At 39.4% G+C, this 14956-nt stretch overlaps 2 protein-coding genes across 5 annotated transcripts in view; one reads left to right on the forward strand and one right to left on the reverse strand.

The window, feature by feature from the left end:
* Positions 1–1635, forward strand: part of clip1a (CAP-GLY domain containing linker protein 1a) — a 32864-nt gene extending 31229 nt beyond the window's left edge. For all 4 annotated transcript variants that reach the window (XM_077599937.1, XM_077599940.1, XM_077599938.1 and 1 more), the window contains 2 exons: positions 993–1120; positions 1330–1635. In XM_077599937.1, the coding sequence (XP_077456063.1) occupies positions 993–1120; positions 1330–1573 (372 nt within the window). In that variant the 3' untranslated portion in view covers positions 1574–1635. The remainder of the gene's footprint in view (positions 1–992; positions 1121–1329) is intronic.
* Positions 1636–1827: 192 nt separating this feature from the next.
* LOC144073953 (leucine-rich repeat-containing protein 43-like) lies at positions 1828–11558 on the reverse strand. The gene is made up of 12 exons (XM_077599942.1): positions 11408–11558; positions 10290–10508; positions 9779–9889; positions 7842–7981; positions 6986–7224; positions 6468–6631; positions 6260–6395; positions 5744–5883; positions 3263–3334; positions 2949–3140; positions 2778–2862; positions 1828–2124 (listed from the first exon to the last, which is right to left on the reverse strand). Exons 1-12 carry the CDS (start codon positions 11495–11497, stop codon positions 1991–1993), a joined length of 1722 nt encoding a protein of 573 aa, XP_077456068.1. The 5' UTR covers positions 11498–11558; the 3' UTR covers positions 1828–1990.
* Between the last annotated feature and the right edge of the window lie 3398 nt (positions 11559–14956).

A 14956-nucleotide genomic window follows, 5' to 3' on the forward strand; every position in this document is an offset into this window, starting at 1 on the left:
GCGTACATGTACGCGTGTGCGTACATGTACGCGTGTGCGTACATGTACGCGTACGCGTACATGTACGCGTGTGCGTACATGTACGCGTACGCGTACATGTACGCGTGTGCGTACATGTACGCGTACGCGTACATGTATGCGTATGCGTACGCACACATGTATGCGTACGCACACATGTATGCGTATGCGTACGCACACATGTATGCGTATGCGTACGCACACATGTATGCGTATGCGTACGCACACATGTATGCGTATGCGTACGCACACATGTATGCGTACGCACACATGTATGCGTACGCGTACGCACACATGTGTGCGTACGCGTCCGCATACATGTGTGCGTACGCACACGTGTGTGCGTACGCACACGTGTGTGCGTACGCACACATGTATGCGTACGCACACATGTATGCGTACGCACACATGTATGCGTACGCACACATGTATGCGTACGCACACATGTATGCGTACGCACACATGTATGCGTACGCACACATGTATGCGTACGCACACATGTATGCGTACGCACACATGTATGCGTACGCACACATGTATGCGGACGCACACATGTATGCGGACGCACACATGTATGCGGACGCGTACGCATACATGTATGCGGACGCGTACGCATACATGTATGCGGACGCATACGCATACATGTATGCGGACGCATACGCATACATGTATGCGGACGCATACGCATACATGTATGCGGACGCATACGCATACATGTATGCGTATGCGGACGCACACATGTATGCGTACGCATACATGTGTGCGTATGCGTGCGCACACACGCACACATGTATGCGTACGCATACATGTGTGCGTATGCGTACGCACACATGTATGCGTACGCACACATGTATTCGTACGCACACATGTATGCGTACGCATACATGTATGCGGACGCCTATGCATACATGTATGCGGACGCGTACGCATACATGTATGCAACTTCTGAATCATTTTCATTTCTTTGTTGCTAGGTTGACTTCCTGAATTCAGTCATCATTGATTTGCGGAAAAACAACTTGGACCTCAAGGACCAGTTGGAGAAAATGGCAGCGGCCGCTCTCAACGGCAACAACGCCGACGAACCGGACGACTTCGACGGGTCAGTTGAAAACCGCTAACGCATCTATCTATGCCTCTTTCTATTCTTTTGCCTGATTCTTCAAAGGTCTTCTTTGGTAACAGAAAATGAGCAAACCAAAATAGTTTGAGATGGTGGATCTTGACATTACTGTAAACCTAAGTCGTATGTAATATTAGTCAACAAAGTCATTGGATTAACCACAAAATGTTCTCTGTTCTCTTGGGCAGGGAGGAAAATGACTCTGTCAGAAAGAAGAAGAAGAAGAAGAAGCTCGCTCCTCGACTGTTCTGCGACATTTGCGACTGCTTCGACCTGCACGACACGGAGGATTGCCCCGCGCAAGCACAGCTGCCCGATTCTCCCCCACACACCACGTACCACGGCGTCAAGGGGGCCGAGCGGCCGTACTGCGAAACCTGCGAGGTCTTTGGCCACCGGAGCGAAGACTGCAACGACGATCGCACCTTCTGATATTATTTCAAAGCGACTTGAGGGCTAAACATGTTGTTTGCACAGCTTGTCACACTGATCACAAAAGGCTACCTTGCTTCCTTCTGCTTGGACGCTTCGAGGGTCCCACCCAGAGAAACTGCAGGAGTTACAGTGTGACCTCGTGGACATTCTTAACCTTGTGTGAATAGTCCGTCATAGATATATATATAGAGAGATCTATAAAGGAATCCTAAAAATGATTTCAAATGAAGAATGGAGTAACATTGTGACAATTGAGGAGTGAGCCATATTTAATTTTTCTATGCCTGGAAATACTTTTCTATCGAACTCGGATAGCGTGCATGCCGGCGCAACACTCGAAAGCACTTGTTTGGGCTCTTTCTACCAAGGTTTTTCTTACCAAATAAAAGTGATGGGTTGAAAAAGTGTCTTGCCTCAGGAATTGGCGGGTGTGAGCGGCGCCACCTCGGAGGCGTGACGCCACTTTTTCAGCTCCAAGCTCAACTCCACTGTGACTGTTTCAGGTTGGGTGGGCGAGTCGCCATCGCGCTCCTCTCCTTTGCGTGACCCTGCAAAAAAAAAAAGCTTCCAAAACTCAGACCAAAAAAAGAATGCTTCCAAAAGTCAGACCAAAAAAAAATGCTCCCAAAAGTCCGACCAAACGGAAAAAATGCTTCCAAAACTCGGACCAAAAAAAAAAATGCTTCCAAAACTCAGATCTACTTCAGAGTCCTTGGAAAGAGCATTACTATGTACTCTATGTATTATCGAAGCGTTCACTTAAGTTTTAATTGAAAATAGCCAATGGGAATTTACGCTTCAAACTACTACTACACGCATCGGTTCCATTAAAAAGAAAGGATGGATTGGAGATATAGCAATGAATATATATTGGATTGAGATCCATACTGCTTACAGATTTTCTTTCTAAAAATGATATTTGATCCCAAACGTCATTTCAACTCATGGTGCTGTCCCCCTGCATTTTTTATGGCCCCCTTAAAGTCCCACGTGTTTTACTCACGTCAGAGGATTCAAATATCAAGACTCCAGTTCCATAACTATTGAAAGTGTGCAATAAAAATCATTTTGTTTGCCTCGCCATAGTTGAAAGTGATGACGTGATCGCAGGTGGGGTTTCTTAGAGCGGGCATTTAACTCAGTGGCGACTCGTTGACTTTATCAGACTTATGGGATCTTGTCATTAATATAGGGAAATCACCTTTGGCAGTGGACGGTTTCTTGTTTCCAGCACGTCCTCCTTTCTTCTTGGAATCGTCCTTGGATTTATTGTCCATGCTGATGTTCTTCAAAGAACAACAACATAGCCAACATTAAAAGTTTGGTTTTCTTCTCATGAATCTTACTTGAACGTACAAAAGCACCGACTTACTCCATCCGTCACCGACGCGTCTTCCTCCGGAGGATCTTTGTGCAGGGAGCCAAAGTCGCAGAGGATGTCCACTTTTTCATGTCCGTAGAGAAAGCCTTGCAGTGAAACGTGAGCGGACGCCATCACCGTGGTCAAAGGCGGGTCCGGTACCAGCTCCACCACGGCTTTCTTTCGCTTGTCTTTAGTTTTGGCCTGAAGAACGTTCAATGGTGATTGTGGTCATGACTGTGCATGTGAATGTTAGCTTGGCCATCACCTGCATTTTGTTGCCATAAGACTAATAAAATGAAGTCCAACGGGAAAAAGTATCTTACTTGTTTCCCTTTCTTGTCCATGGCGCCTTGACCGCCAGCGTCATCTGAGGCCTCCACAGGCCACGACAAGATCTGAAAATCAAAACAAAGCATTTTTAAAGAGAGGGAACCTTATATCCCGTATGGATTTCATTTGATCTGAATGATTAACCGCAAGTGTATTAGTATCAGGCTAGTTTTGTATTTTTACACTATCATTAAGTAATTGACTAGTTCTTTCATAATACATACATATGTATAAATGTATGGATATATATATACAAATGACCATGAGGAGTAAAGTTTTTCTTCTTCAAAAAATGAGCATTTACAGTAAGGCTTTTTTTCTTTAAAAAATGACCATGTATAGTAAGTTTTTTTTCTTTAAAAAATGACCATGTATAGTAAGGCTTTTTTCCTAAAAAAAAATGACCATGTATAGTAAGGCTTTCCCCCCCAAAAAATGACCATGTATTGTAAGGCTTTTCCTTTAAAAATGACCATGTATAGTAAGTTTTTTTTCTTTAAAAAATGACCATGTATAGTAAGGCTTTTTTCCTAAAAAAATGACCATGTATAGTAAGGCTTTTCCTTTAAAAAAAAATGACCATGTATAGTAAGGTTTTTTTTCTTTAAAAAATTACCATGTATAGTAAGGCTTTTTTCTATTAAAAAATGACCATGTATAGTCAGGTTTTTTTTCTATAAAAAATGACCATGTATAGTAAGGCTTTTTTCCCAAAAAAATGACCATGTATAGTAAGGCTTTCCCCCCCCAAAAAATGACCATGTATTGTAAGGCTTTTCCTTTAAAAATGACCATGTATAGTAAGTTTTTTTTCTTAAAAAAATGACCATGTATAGTAAGGCTTTTTTCCTAAAAAAATGACCATGAATAGTAAGGCTTTTTTCTTTAAAAAATGACCATGTATAGTCAGGTTTTTTTCTTTAAAAAATGACCATGTATAGTAAGGTTTTTTTTTTCTTTAAAAAAATACCATGTATAGTAAGGCTTTTTTCTATTAAAAAATGGCCATGTATAGTAAGGCTTTTTTCCTAAAAAAAATACCGTATAGTAAGTTTTTTCATGTATAGTTTGGCTTTTTTTTCTCTAAAAAATACCATGTATAGTAAGGCTTTTTTCTATTAAAAATGACCATGTATAGTAAGGCTTTTTCCTAAAAAAAATGACCATGTATAGTAAGGTTTTTTTCTTTAAAAAATGACCATGTATTGTAAGGCTTTTCCTTTAAAAAAATGACCATGTATAGTAAGTTTTTTTTCTTTAAAAAATGACCATGTATAGTAAGGCTTTTTTCCTAAAAAAAAATGACTTTGTATATTAAGGCTTTTTTCTTTAAAAAATGACCATGTATAGTCAGGTTTTTTTCTATAAAAAATGACCATGTATAGTAAGGCTTTTTTCCTAAAAAAATGACCATATATAGTAAGGCTTTCCCCCCCCAAAAATGGCCATGTATTGTAAGTTTTTTTTCTTTAAAAAATGACCATGTATAGTAAGGCTTTTTTCCTAAAAAAATGACCATGTATATTAAGGCTTTTTTCCTTTAAAAATGACCATGTATAGTAAGGCTTTTTTCCTAAAAAAATGACCATGTATAGTAAGGCTTTTTTCCTAAAAAAATGACCATGTATATTAAGGCTTTTTTCTTTAAAAAATGACCATGTATAGTCAGGTTTTTTTCTATAAAAAATGACCATGTATAGTAAGGCTTTTTTCCTAAAAAAATGACCATGTATAGTAAGGCTTTTTTCCCAAAAAAATGACCATGAATAGTAAGGCTTTTTTCTTTAAAAAATGACCATGTATAGTAAGGTTTTTTTCTTTAAAAAATGACCATGTATAGTAAGGTTTTTTTTTTCTTTAAAAAAATACCATGTATAGTAATGTTTTTTTTTTCATAAAAAATACCATGTATAGTAAGGCTTTTTTCTATTAAAAAATGACCATGTATAGTAAGGCTTTTTTCCTAAAAAAATGACCATGTATAGTAAGTTTTTTTTCTTTAAAAAATGACCATGTATAGTAAGGTTTTTTTTCTTTTAAAAATTACCATGTATAGTAAGGCTTTTTTCTTTTAAAAAATGACCATGTATAGTAAGGCTTTTTTCCTAAAAAAATGACCATGTATAGTAAGGGTTTTTTCTTTAAAAAATGACCATGTATAGTAAGGTTTTTTTTCTTTAAAAAAATACCATGTACAGTAAGGCGTTTTTCTATTAAAAAATGACCATGTATAATAAGGCTTTTATCCTAAAAAAATGACCATGTACAGTAAGGTTTTTTTCTTTAAAAAATGACCATGTATAGTAAGGGTTTTTTTTCTTAAAAAAAAAACCATGTATAGTAAGGCTTTTTCTATTAAAAAATTACCATGTAAAGTAAGGCTTTTTTTCCCAAAAAAATAACCATGTATAGTAAGGTTTTTTCTTTAAAAAATGACCATGTATAGTAAGGTTTTTTTTTCTTTAAAAATATACCTTTTCCTGCTCGATAAAAACGTGAAATCCCCGGTGAAGGAATTTCTTGAAACTGCTTAGGTCTCTGACGACGAATGTGAGCATTTCATCAAAGTCGATGTCATCTGCCCATGACTGAGATGATGTTCTGTGTCTTGAATCTATGACTCAAACATGAAAATGAGTGGCAACATCTGCACACATCCCTTTCGCTTTCTGTACCACTTATCCTTGCAAGGGTCGCGGGGAGTGCTGGAACAGTGTCAATTGGTATTTAAGAATATTATTAGTTTGGCTTTGAACGGTTAGAATTTGTTTTTGTTGTTCACAGGCTTCAGTCGTCCCATTCGTTACTGTACGCTCGTTATATTTTGAGGTGAATTGTGAATCCTCCTGTAATTTTTCATAGCCGAGGCCTAAATAATATTTTGATCTGACTTGTAACGGAATGGATGAATAAAATCTGGGTCTGTGTGTCCTTGGTTTCATTAAATGTCAGACATATTAGTAAACGTGTTATTGTATGTGTGTTACTACCGGTGGAATGGAAGAGGTCTTGGTAGCCTTCATCCACAATGGACACAACAGTCTCCTTGTCATTCTTCTTGCCGAGTGTCTGGGTTTGTTCAGCTGCCTGGTCCTGTCCCTTCACTGTAGCTCCACCTACAACCTCCTGCAGACAGCTTCATTTAGTGTCTGTGACCGAGCCAAGCAAGCATTGGAAGTGGAGTAGCTCTTAAAGTACCCGGTAGGCGGTGGTCTGATGACTGAAGAACGTGTAGGAGACGAAGTAGCTGTAGCTGACCACCGGGAACTCGGGAGCGCCCGGTTCCTCGTCCAGCAACGGGTCCGGGACCCCCTGCAGCCGGCCCACACGGACTGTAGTCGATGCCCAGTCCACCAGAAGGTCTAATGCAAAACAGAAACTCAAGGTTAATCAAATAAATGAAAAAACTAAAACCGATATTCAGAGTCTGAGTGATTTTTTTTGTTAATTTAAATCATTTTAGTGTTGTCTTTTTGATGAACAATTTAATAAAACAATGCATTTACTTTAAAAAAAATAGCCATCATTTAAAAAAAGTGTCTACGTATAATACAATTGCAGTTATCGCAGTTGCTCGTAAATATTTTACGTTAACTTACTATATCTAAGTAAAATAAATTAACAAATACAATTATAACTTGGTATATTTTGAGAGACAGTTTGATTGATAGAGAGATAGACTGCATATTTATTATTATTATTGATTATATTCTCACGGGTCATCCTGGCCATCCCGCGGTATCGATGTCGCTCCTCAGGGGCGATCCATGCCGCGTCCAGGTAGCAAAGGCGGGGCAGCGCATCGACAGCAAAGCCCGGGTATGAGGGCGCCAAGGTAAAGGGGTTGCCCTCCAGCACCAGGGTCCGTAGGCACGGAAGTGTACCAAGGGCCTTGAGCAGGGGACGCTGCTCCCCAAAGTTGCACTCACTCAGGTCCAGACACACCAGCTCAGGCCTTACACACATACAAAGACTTAGGTTTTTTTTGGGAACAACTATTGACCTCATTGAATATGGTAGTAGTATGTGCTAAACTACTTTGCAATGATTAAAAAGTATCACATAACACCTTATATTAGTGGTTCTTAACCTGGGTTCAATTGAACGCTAGAGGTTTGGTGAGTCGGTCTCAGAGGTTCGGTAGAGCCTCTGCCGTAGAGGTCAAGACGCACCAACCCATCATGTCTATATGCGATTACATGCCCCGCTTGACCATTACTGGCTGCAGATGATCACGTAACTTTGCTTGGCCAATCAGTGCTGTGAGGAAATTATAGACCTTGAATTGGAAAAAAATCTGATTTTATCTTACACTAAAGTAGGGTTCGGTGAATGCGCATATGAAACTGGTGGGGTCCGGTAGCTCCAACAAGGTTAAGAACCACTGCCTTATATAACGTTAAAAAAAAGACTAAAAGTTCATGTCCACGCACAGTTGAGTCATATTTAACTTTGCACATATTCACATTTTAACTATAGAAACAGTTTGTTTTAAAAACAATTTCGAGGCCTGTTTTGGATTCAACTAACAAATAATGCAAGGAACAGTGTTGATGCGAGTTGAGGCACAACCATTGTCTTCCTGTGAGCTGCGCCACGTCTCGTGCGGATCCCAGGTAGTTGGCGGCCAAGCCCAGGTACTGAAGACGAGGGGGTGGCGAGATGGCAAGACGGCCGAGGGCACACAGTTGGTTGGCGCGCAGTTCCAGTACCTGGCACATATTTCGCAAATAGACTTATTCCAAAACGCTTAGAGTCGAGCGAGAGAAAAAAAGTTGCGGTTTTACCTATACTAGAGTTAGCTTAGGTATGTGTTATTAGTTTATTGTGCGTTCTATTTGCATCATTAAAATATAATTTGGGCGGCATAGTGATTAAGTTGTTAGCATATCCACCTCACAGATCGGAGGCCTAGTGTTCAATTCCGGGCTGTGTAGAATTTGAAAGTTTGTGTGCCTGCTTGAGTTTTCTCAAGGTACAGTCATACCTCGTCATACGACCGCTCGTCATACGACATGCTCGTTGTACGACGAAAATTTCGATCGAATAATTCGCTCGCGATACAATTAAAATTTCGAGATGCGACCAAGCCAGATGGCCATGACATGAGAGGCGGTTTATCATTGTAGCGCACTTTTTTTTGCCGCATCTTTTTCGTGTATAACAATATCTACGAGCACTGCACGATTAATTCAGGCGAGTTTCTCCTACACATTGACCAGGAAACGCACAACACGCATGCGCAGGCAAAAAGAGGGCTTTCTGGGTAATAAAGTATACTCGTGCACACAACGCCGATAGGCAATGTCACTCTTTCTCAGAATGAAACTTCATTACCCACAATCAATACGTGGCTAAGCTCAGCTGTTGCATTTCCTGTTATTATTATCTAATACGAGGAGTATTATATTACTTCCCGTTCGCTGCTCATAAGAACAGCCAGCGGCACTGGCTCGCAATTCCCTCTTTGTAAAATTTCTGGTCGCAACTCTCTCTCATAGGTGCCGTTCAAAGTGGTTGCGACCAGAGCTATTACAACGAGGGAGTTGCGAGCCGGTGCCCCTGATGTTCTTATGAGCAGTGGAGCGATCAATAATATGTACTACAAGACTATTTCTCGTTGGCAAGTGGTCGTGGGTTATCCTATTGTGAGGACATTTGTGTGCATCATTTTCGGAATATTTTGAAGGGAATACAACAGCAAACAGCCCATCGATAGCAAACGTGAGGGTGGAGGCGTGGCAAACAACTAACCCGAAGAGAACGAAGGTAAAAAAAAAGATTAAAACAAAATTAGAATTCAGTTTTGTGTAAAGTTACATTAAACGTATGTTTGAGTGTGTCGGTATATATTAATCCAAGTTAATTTAAATTTGTTTGTTCCATTTACGAGTGCGTTGTCGTGGAAAAAAAAAACTTTATTCTAGTTTCTACCCACATCAAGGACACGCGTGTTAAGCTGATTGAACACTCCAAATTGTCCCTGTCATCCATTTTTTTTACAAACTACTTTGCTTAACTTTATCACGGGATGGTGAAAGCGTGGTTAACACAGCCACGTCACAGTTCTGAGATCAAGGGTTTAAGCCCTGTGTAGAATTTGCATGTTCTCCATGTGGCTGCGTGGGCTTTCCCCAGGAACTCTGGTTTTCTCCCACATTTCAAAACATGCGTAGTAGGTTATTTGAACACAATAAATTGTCCTTACAATTCAGTGTGCATGTGAATGGGTGTCTTGTCTCTGTGTGCCCTGCGATTGAGATTGGCGGGTTTATGGGTTTTTTTTCCCCCGCGTGTGACCCGTCCTTGTGATGGCCCATTGAGTTCAGCTGTCATTTCCCCACCCCTTGGGTATCTCCTGCTCGCTGCCTCTCGAGTGATATAGTGTATATTACATCATTTTTATTAGTGCTGTCACATAAACTGATAAGAGTGAGACGTGTCATTCTCTCAGGCGCCGAAACCTTGTGTTTTCCCATCCCAGCCCCTTCTAAGCCAATCAGCCTCACCTTGAGCGTCCTGGGGAGGTTCTCCGCGGAGATCTCGCAGATGCGATTAGCACTGAGAACGAGTTCCTGCAGGTTGCAGAACTTCAGCAGGTATTTGTCGACCACTGAGACCTAAACAAGGTCAGGCAGAAAAGTATTCTCAAAAAATGACACTCACATTCTCTTTGCACAACTGTAATCACATGGTCTGTAGTTTTATATGGTATAGTATGTAGAGCGGATGAATGGTTAGCGCGTCGGCCTCACAGTGGGGACCTGGGTTCAAATCCAGGTTGGTCCACCTGTGTGGAGTTTGCATGTTGTTGCGTGGGTTTTGTCCGAGTGCTCCGGTTTCCTCCCACATTCCAAAGACATGTATGGTTGGACAGTCTAAATTGCCCCTAGGTATGAGTGGGTGTGAATGATTGTGCCTAGCAATTACATTTTTTAATCGTGATAATTGCATGTGGAATTTCAGATGAATTTGTGACTAGTGAACCATTAATTTGCAAAACACGCACCCTGAACTCACATCCTTGTCAACAATGCGCAGCTTTCTGAAGTAGCTGCACACAAAGTCGGCGTCCAGTCGCTCGGGCTCCACCACGGCCACGCGCTGGAGAGCGGCCGCCTGGGGGCTCCACGGCTCATCGTGGTGCCACGGCGAGTGTAGGCAGCTGAGCAGGTCCAGTAGTGTGTCTGTATCTTCCGTGACGGTCTCCGCCTCTGTGCTGCCACCGCTGCCCTTCCGCTGTTAGAAGAGGGCAAATATTAGACCACTGTTGCTTCATAATGTATCATCATTTTTGTGTTTTAAAATTTGTAATTACACTGTCATTTTACAATTTCATAAATGTATTTTTGAAAATTCCAGTCACACTTTTACTTGATTGCAAAACAATTCATACGTGAAAATTCACTGGTCAAAATTCCATCCCGATGAATCAAGTTACTACACTTGAAGATGATTATTATGATTTTTGTTCATCACTATAGGGGAAAAAAATTATCAAAATGGAGCTAAAAGTATAAGTACATTAATTCATCTCTTATGTTTGAACAACATTTGTTGTTGCTTTAGTGCAAGCCAGCTTTACACCAAGCCTGCTTAAAAGCAAAATTCTAAATATGAAAAAAAAACATCTTAAATGATGTATAGCACTTGATAACAGTTATTTAGAAGAAAAAAACAGCAGAGGGCCAAAAGACAAAAAATATTCTAATATAATGATAACTTATTCAAGTAACAACTGTGCAACTTAACCTGGGTACAAAAACACTGAACACTCAAAGTTTAAATGTTTGGGAGTTTAAATTAAAGTGTTAGTTGGTGTACAACTCTTTTGAAGGAAACCAAGTTAGTCAACAACATGCTCATCTTTCGGGTCACTAATTTGTGCGGTTATTTCGGGGAGATTTTAAGGCACGGCTGGTGCATGTTACCAACTGGTTGTTCCCTATTTTACTATTTAACGTATTATGTATGATCTTGGTTTCTGATTAAATAGAAATACCCTTTCATTGTGCATTCTAGTAATAAAAAAATGACAGCAGTATTTTTGGTTGAAACACGATGTCTTTTAAGTGCATTGCCCTCACATTGGATTTGTACACATTTTTCCTTCCACACTTTCCTGTGTAGCAACTCACCCAGCTCCCTTTTCCACATGGAAACTGGTCAAGACACAAACGCCGAATGTGCTTGTCCAAAACGGCCGACAAAGCCATTGAGCTCATCATGTCCTCGCCGTTGACGTTTCTTTGCGTTCATCACCGCGCATTTGCCCAAATGTGTCTTGCAGAGAACACTGGAAAGCTCTTTAGTTTTTAGCTTTGTGGATAACGGTTGCCTGGCAACGGTGCTTTCATTCTCTATGATTGGGCGGGAGCAATGTCACTCAAAGTGATTTGACTCATTCTATTGGTCAGCACATCATCACAGAAGAATTAAAGTTTGAAGTCAGGCCCTGTGTGTCTCTAATATTTCTTTGATCGGTTTAGTTCTGTTTGGTTTTTACCAAGAGAAGTTTCCTTGGGCACAAACTATATATATTATATATAACTCGTAGCTTGTTCCAACGTTGTGGCAAACATTAAAAATGGAAACAACACAACACACACAAGAGACTTTGAATTCCCTAATATTGTTAGTCAAAATGAGTAATTATGAGTGCGGGAGTAGTCAAATGTCCTATGGTAAGTTAAGTCATCCCAAAATATACACAGATGACTTTATGTGAATGCTCTAAATATTAATAAATAAAAATGAACCACTCTGACAAGGACAGCTGTCAGAGACGTATACTTAAATTTTAGTTGTTGTTGTTTTTTTAAATAAAAATATCAGCCATCTCTTAAATAGCGGCTTAGATTTAAACTCTTAGTAATGGAATAAAGCCGGATAGACAATAACTTTGGAAGAAATGAGGAGTTTGTAAAATGTAAGTTCAGGTTCCAAGTGAATTACTTTTTTTTTTTTTTTTAAATCTGCATGACTATTGACCACGTTTGGAAAGGATCAATAATTACTACAATAAGAACACATGAATAATCAACACAAATACGAGGGCATGACATTCTGGGCCGGGAAAACCATTGCGCTTTATATTAGGAAATTATGGAACACTTGCATATAATAGCAACTTACCAAAATTTAGAGTGAGTGCGACCCCTGGACTTGTTGCACGTCCCCTAGGAAGATACAAGAGGGGCAAAATTAACATTCTTTCGAAAGAATTTTGCTTAAAAAAATGTTTAATTCCTTTTGTTATTGTAGTAGCCTAAAGCTGGGAATTTGCTAACTTTATCGCCTCAATCTTTCTAAAAACCTCCCGGTTAATGTCGTTTGTTGAAGTGGTGGCCCTTAATGACTGCTATTGTCCTTTAAATTGGCATTTATTCTTTACAATCTTAGTTTTTATCTTAATTTGGCGAAGAGGTTTTAAGGGTTTCATCCCATGATTACTTAGCTGCTCACCGCTAATGACACACAACGTGCGTATCACCTGTTTCGATGAATCTGTAATTAGGTTGGTTTGGGTTGCCAGACTTCCCTTGAAAAAAACGTAATCGTGCCCTATTATTAATTAATTATTAATTGTCAATCTTTCAGGGGATGCGCTCAGTCCCGTATTACCACAAAGCTAGGAAATCTGTTCCGACATGTAGAAGGAACTAAGTGTTTGTTTTAAAAAAGCCAGCTAAAGATAGTCTCCGCCTCTCTAGATTTTTGACCAATGAGCATACGAGTATGACAATGTCAATACGAAATCCCACTCATTTCATTGGTCGAGATACGTACGTGTTTCATGATGATCACAACAACCATCATGGATGACAAGAAAATATTGCAGCGTAGGTTTTTTTTTAAATACATATAGATTTTTTCACTTACAAGATTGTGTTTGCATACGTATTTAATAATAATAATACGTATTTTCTGGTATTTATAGTAATATCATTGGTGAAAGTGAAAAAAAAAGAATTCATATAAATTACAATGTGCTGGGAAGAGTATATACTATATCAAGCAAGATACCTATGTCGTATTATTTATCATCTTATCATAGTATTTTTTCCAAGGCCCTTTAAAGACGCTACATGATTGGTCATGGGACTCGTCAGTTGAAGTAATGAAAAAAAATCATTAAGTAGTATATATTAAAAAAAAATCCTTCTTTGCTGCATTATTTTTTGTTCATGTTGTTTTCCGGAATCTTAATGTCAAATGACCGTACCTCCACCAATGAGATGAGCAGGATTTCTATTGTCACTGTCATACTTGCATGCTCAATGGTTAAAAAAAAGAAAAGGCCAAGGCAGGAATATATTTGGCTGCATATTCTTAAAATCACCATACCAGTAGTATTCGTTCGAAAAGGCTCATTTAAAAAAATACATTTAAAAGAAAGATGTACCATTATTTTTATTTTATTTTCGGTACCAGTCCGCAGACCGACAGTTGGGGAACTCTGGGTTTTTGTTATTATGGTGCCGTAGGGAATAAGGATTTTTATTGTCACAACTTAATTGCCTTATATATCATCTAAGAAGACATCTATACAACAGTATACACATCAAATATATCAGGACTCATTTTTAATGACTAAAAATAGTCCCTTGTGCAATAGATACTTAATGTAATAGGGTCAGATATAATCTGAATACATGTGAAATCTACGGAAATCACAGGGTTACTGTTAAATTAGATCTAAAATCTTCATTACCGTTTCCTTGTTGGCTTTTTTCCCCAATGCAGTGTGGTGTGTCACTGCAGCCCAATGCCAGTCCACCTACTCGAAAGGAAGGCACCGTTGCATCAAAAAAAATTCCAACTCACATTTACGTCTTCACTTAATTCTTTCCCCTCAGGAATTTCCCTTCCAATCTGATTGACTCATCAGTAACTGTGAGCCAAGAGCTGCAATCAGCATCCGAAATGACTTTAGATCGCAAATAGATTATAACGCTAAATATACCCAAAATTTTCTGAATTCCAACGACACTAACGTGTTAACGAGTTTGCCTTTTGCCGGTCACGTTTGACTAAAAATAACTTTCCGAAGGTCTCAAAGTGTCTTTCATTTTTTTCCATAAGACATTGCCTCATTCCGCCTACAGCAAATTGTGAAACGTTGTGGCCATGCCAAGTAGTAAAAAAAAAAAAATCCATCTTTGGATATATATAAGCTTTGTGAAATGATAATGGTAGGGAGCATCATGAGTTCACTGAAAGGTGTGCTTCATCTACCGCTATATCTGCTGGCTGTGCTTTTTCTGCAGCTGCACCTGCTGTCCTGCTACGTCTTGGTGTCTCACAGCAGCGACACGCACGCCATACTTCGGGAGAACCTCAGGGCCTTGGCGCCTGCCCTCTGTCATTTAGTCGTGGCAGAAAGAGATTACGTAAGTAATTCACTTTACAAGGGTTGAGCTGTAATGTCTTACTGTAAAGATTACAGTAATATATAAAGCATTGTGGTTTATGACATTCAACCGGTTATAACTAAAGGACAAAAAAAGTAGAGACAAAACTTTTATCTTTTTGTAAATTCTGTGTAGCCATAGAACACAAAATTCTGTGCATCTTGAATTTTTTGTTTTATTTTTTTTTATTGTTTAATAGTTTGGCAGGACCTGATATTTAAACTCTAGGAATTCAACTTATATATAATATGTTGTGTTTGCCTTGGCCACAGG

This window comes from Stigmatopora argus, chromosome 5, assembly GCF_051989625.1.
Source record: "Stigmatopora argus isolate UIUO_Sarg chromosome 5, RoL_Sarg_1.0, whole genome shotgun sequence".
In the NCBI taxonomy this organism is placed as follows: domain Eukaryota; kingdom Metazoa; phylum Chordata; class Actinopteri; order Syngnathiformes; family Syngnathidae; genus Stigmatopora; species Stigmatopora argus.

What these genes read in the sequence shown, in the direction of transcription:
- LOC144073953 (XM_077599942.1), bottom strand. Translation starts at nt 11,497, where the DNA reads ATGATGAGCTCAATGGCTTTGTCGGCCGTTTTGGACAAGCACATTCGG. An exon ending in CATGTGGAAAAGGGAGCTGG is followed by an intron (nt 10,509 to 11,407) that starts GTGAGTTGCTAC and finishes CTCTTCTAACAG; the next exon opens with CGGAAGGGCAGCGGTGGCAG. An exon ending in ACGCGTCGGTGACGGATGGA is followed by an intron (nt 2,863 to 2,948) that starts GTAAGTCGGTGC and finishes TGTTCTTTGAAG; the next exon opens with AACATCAGCATGGACAATAA.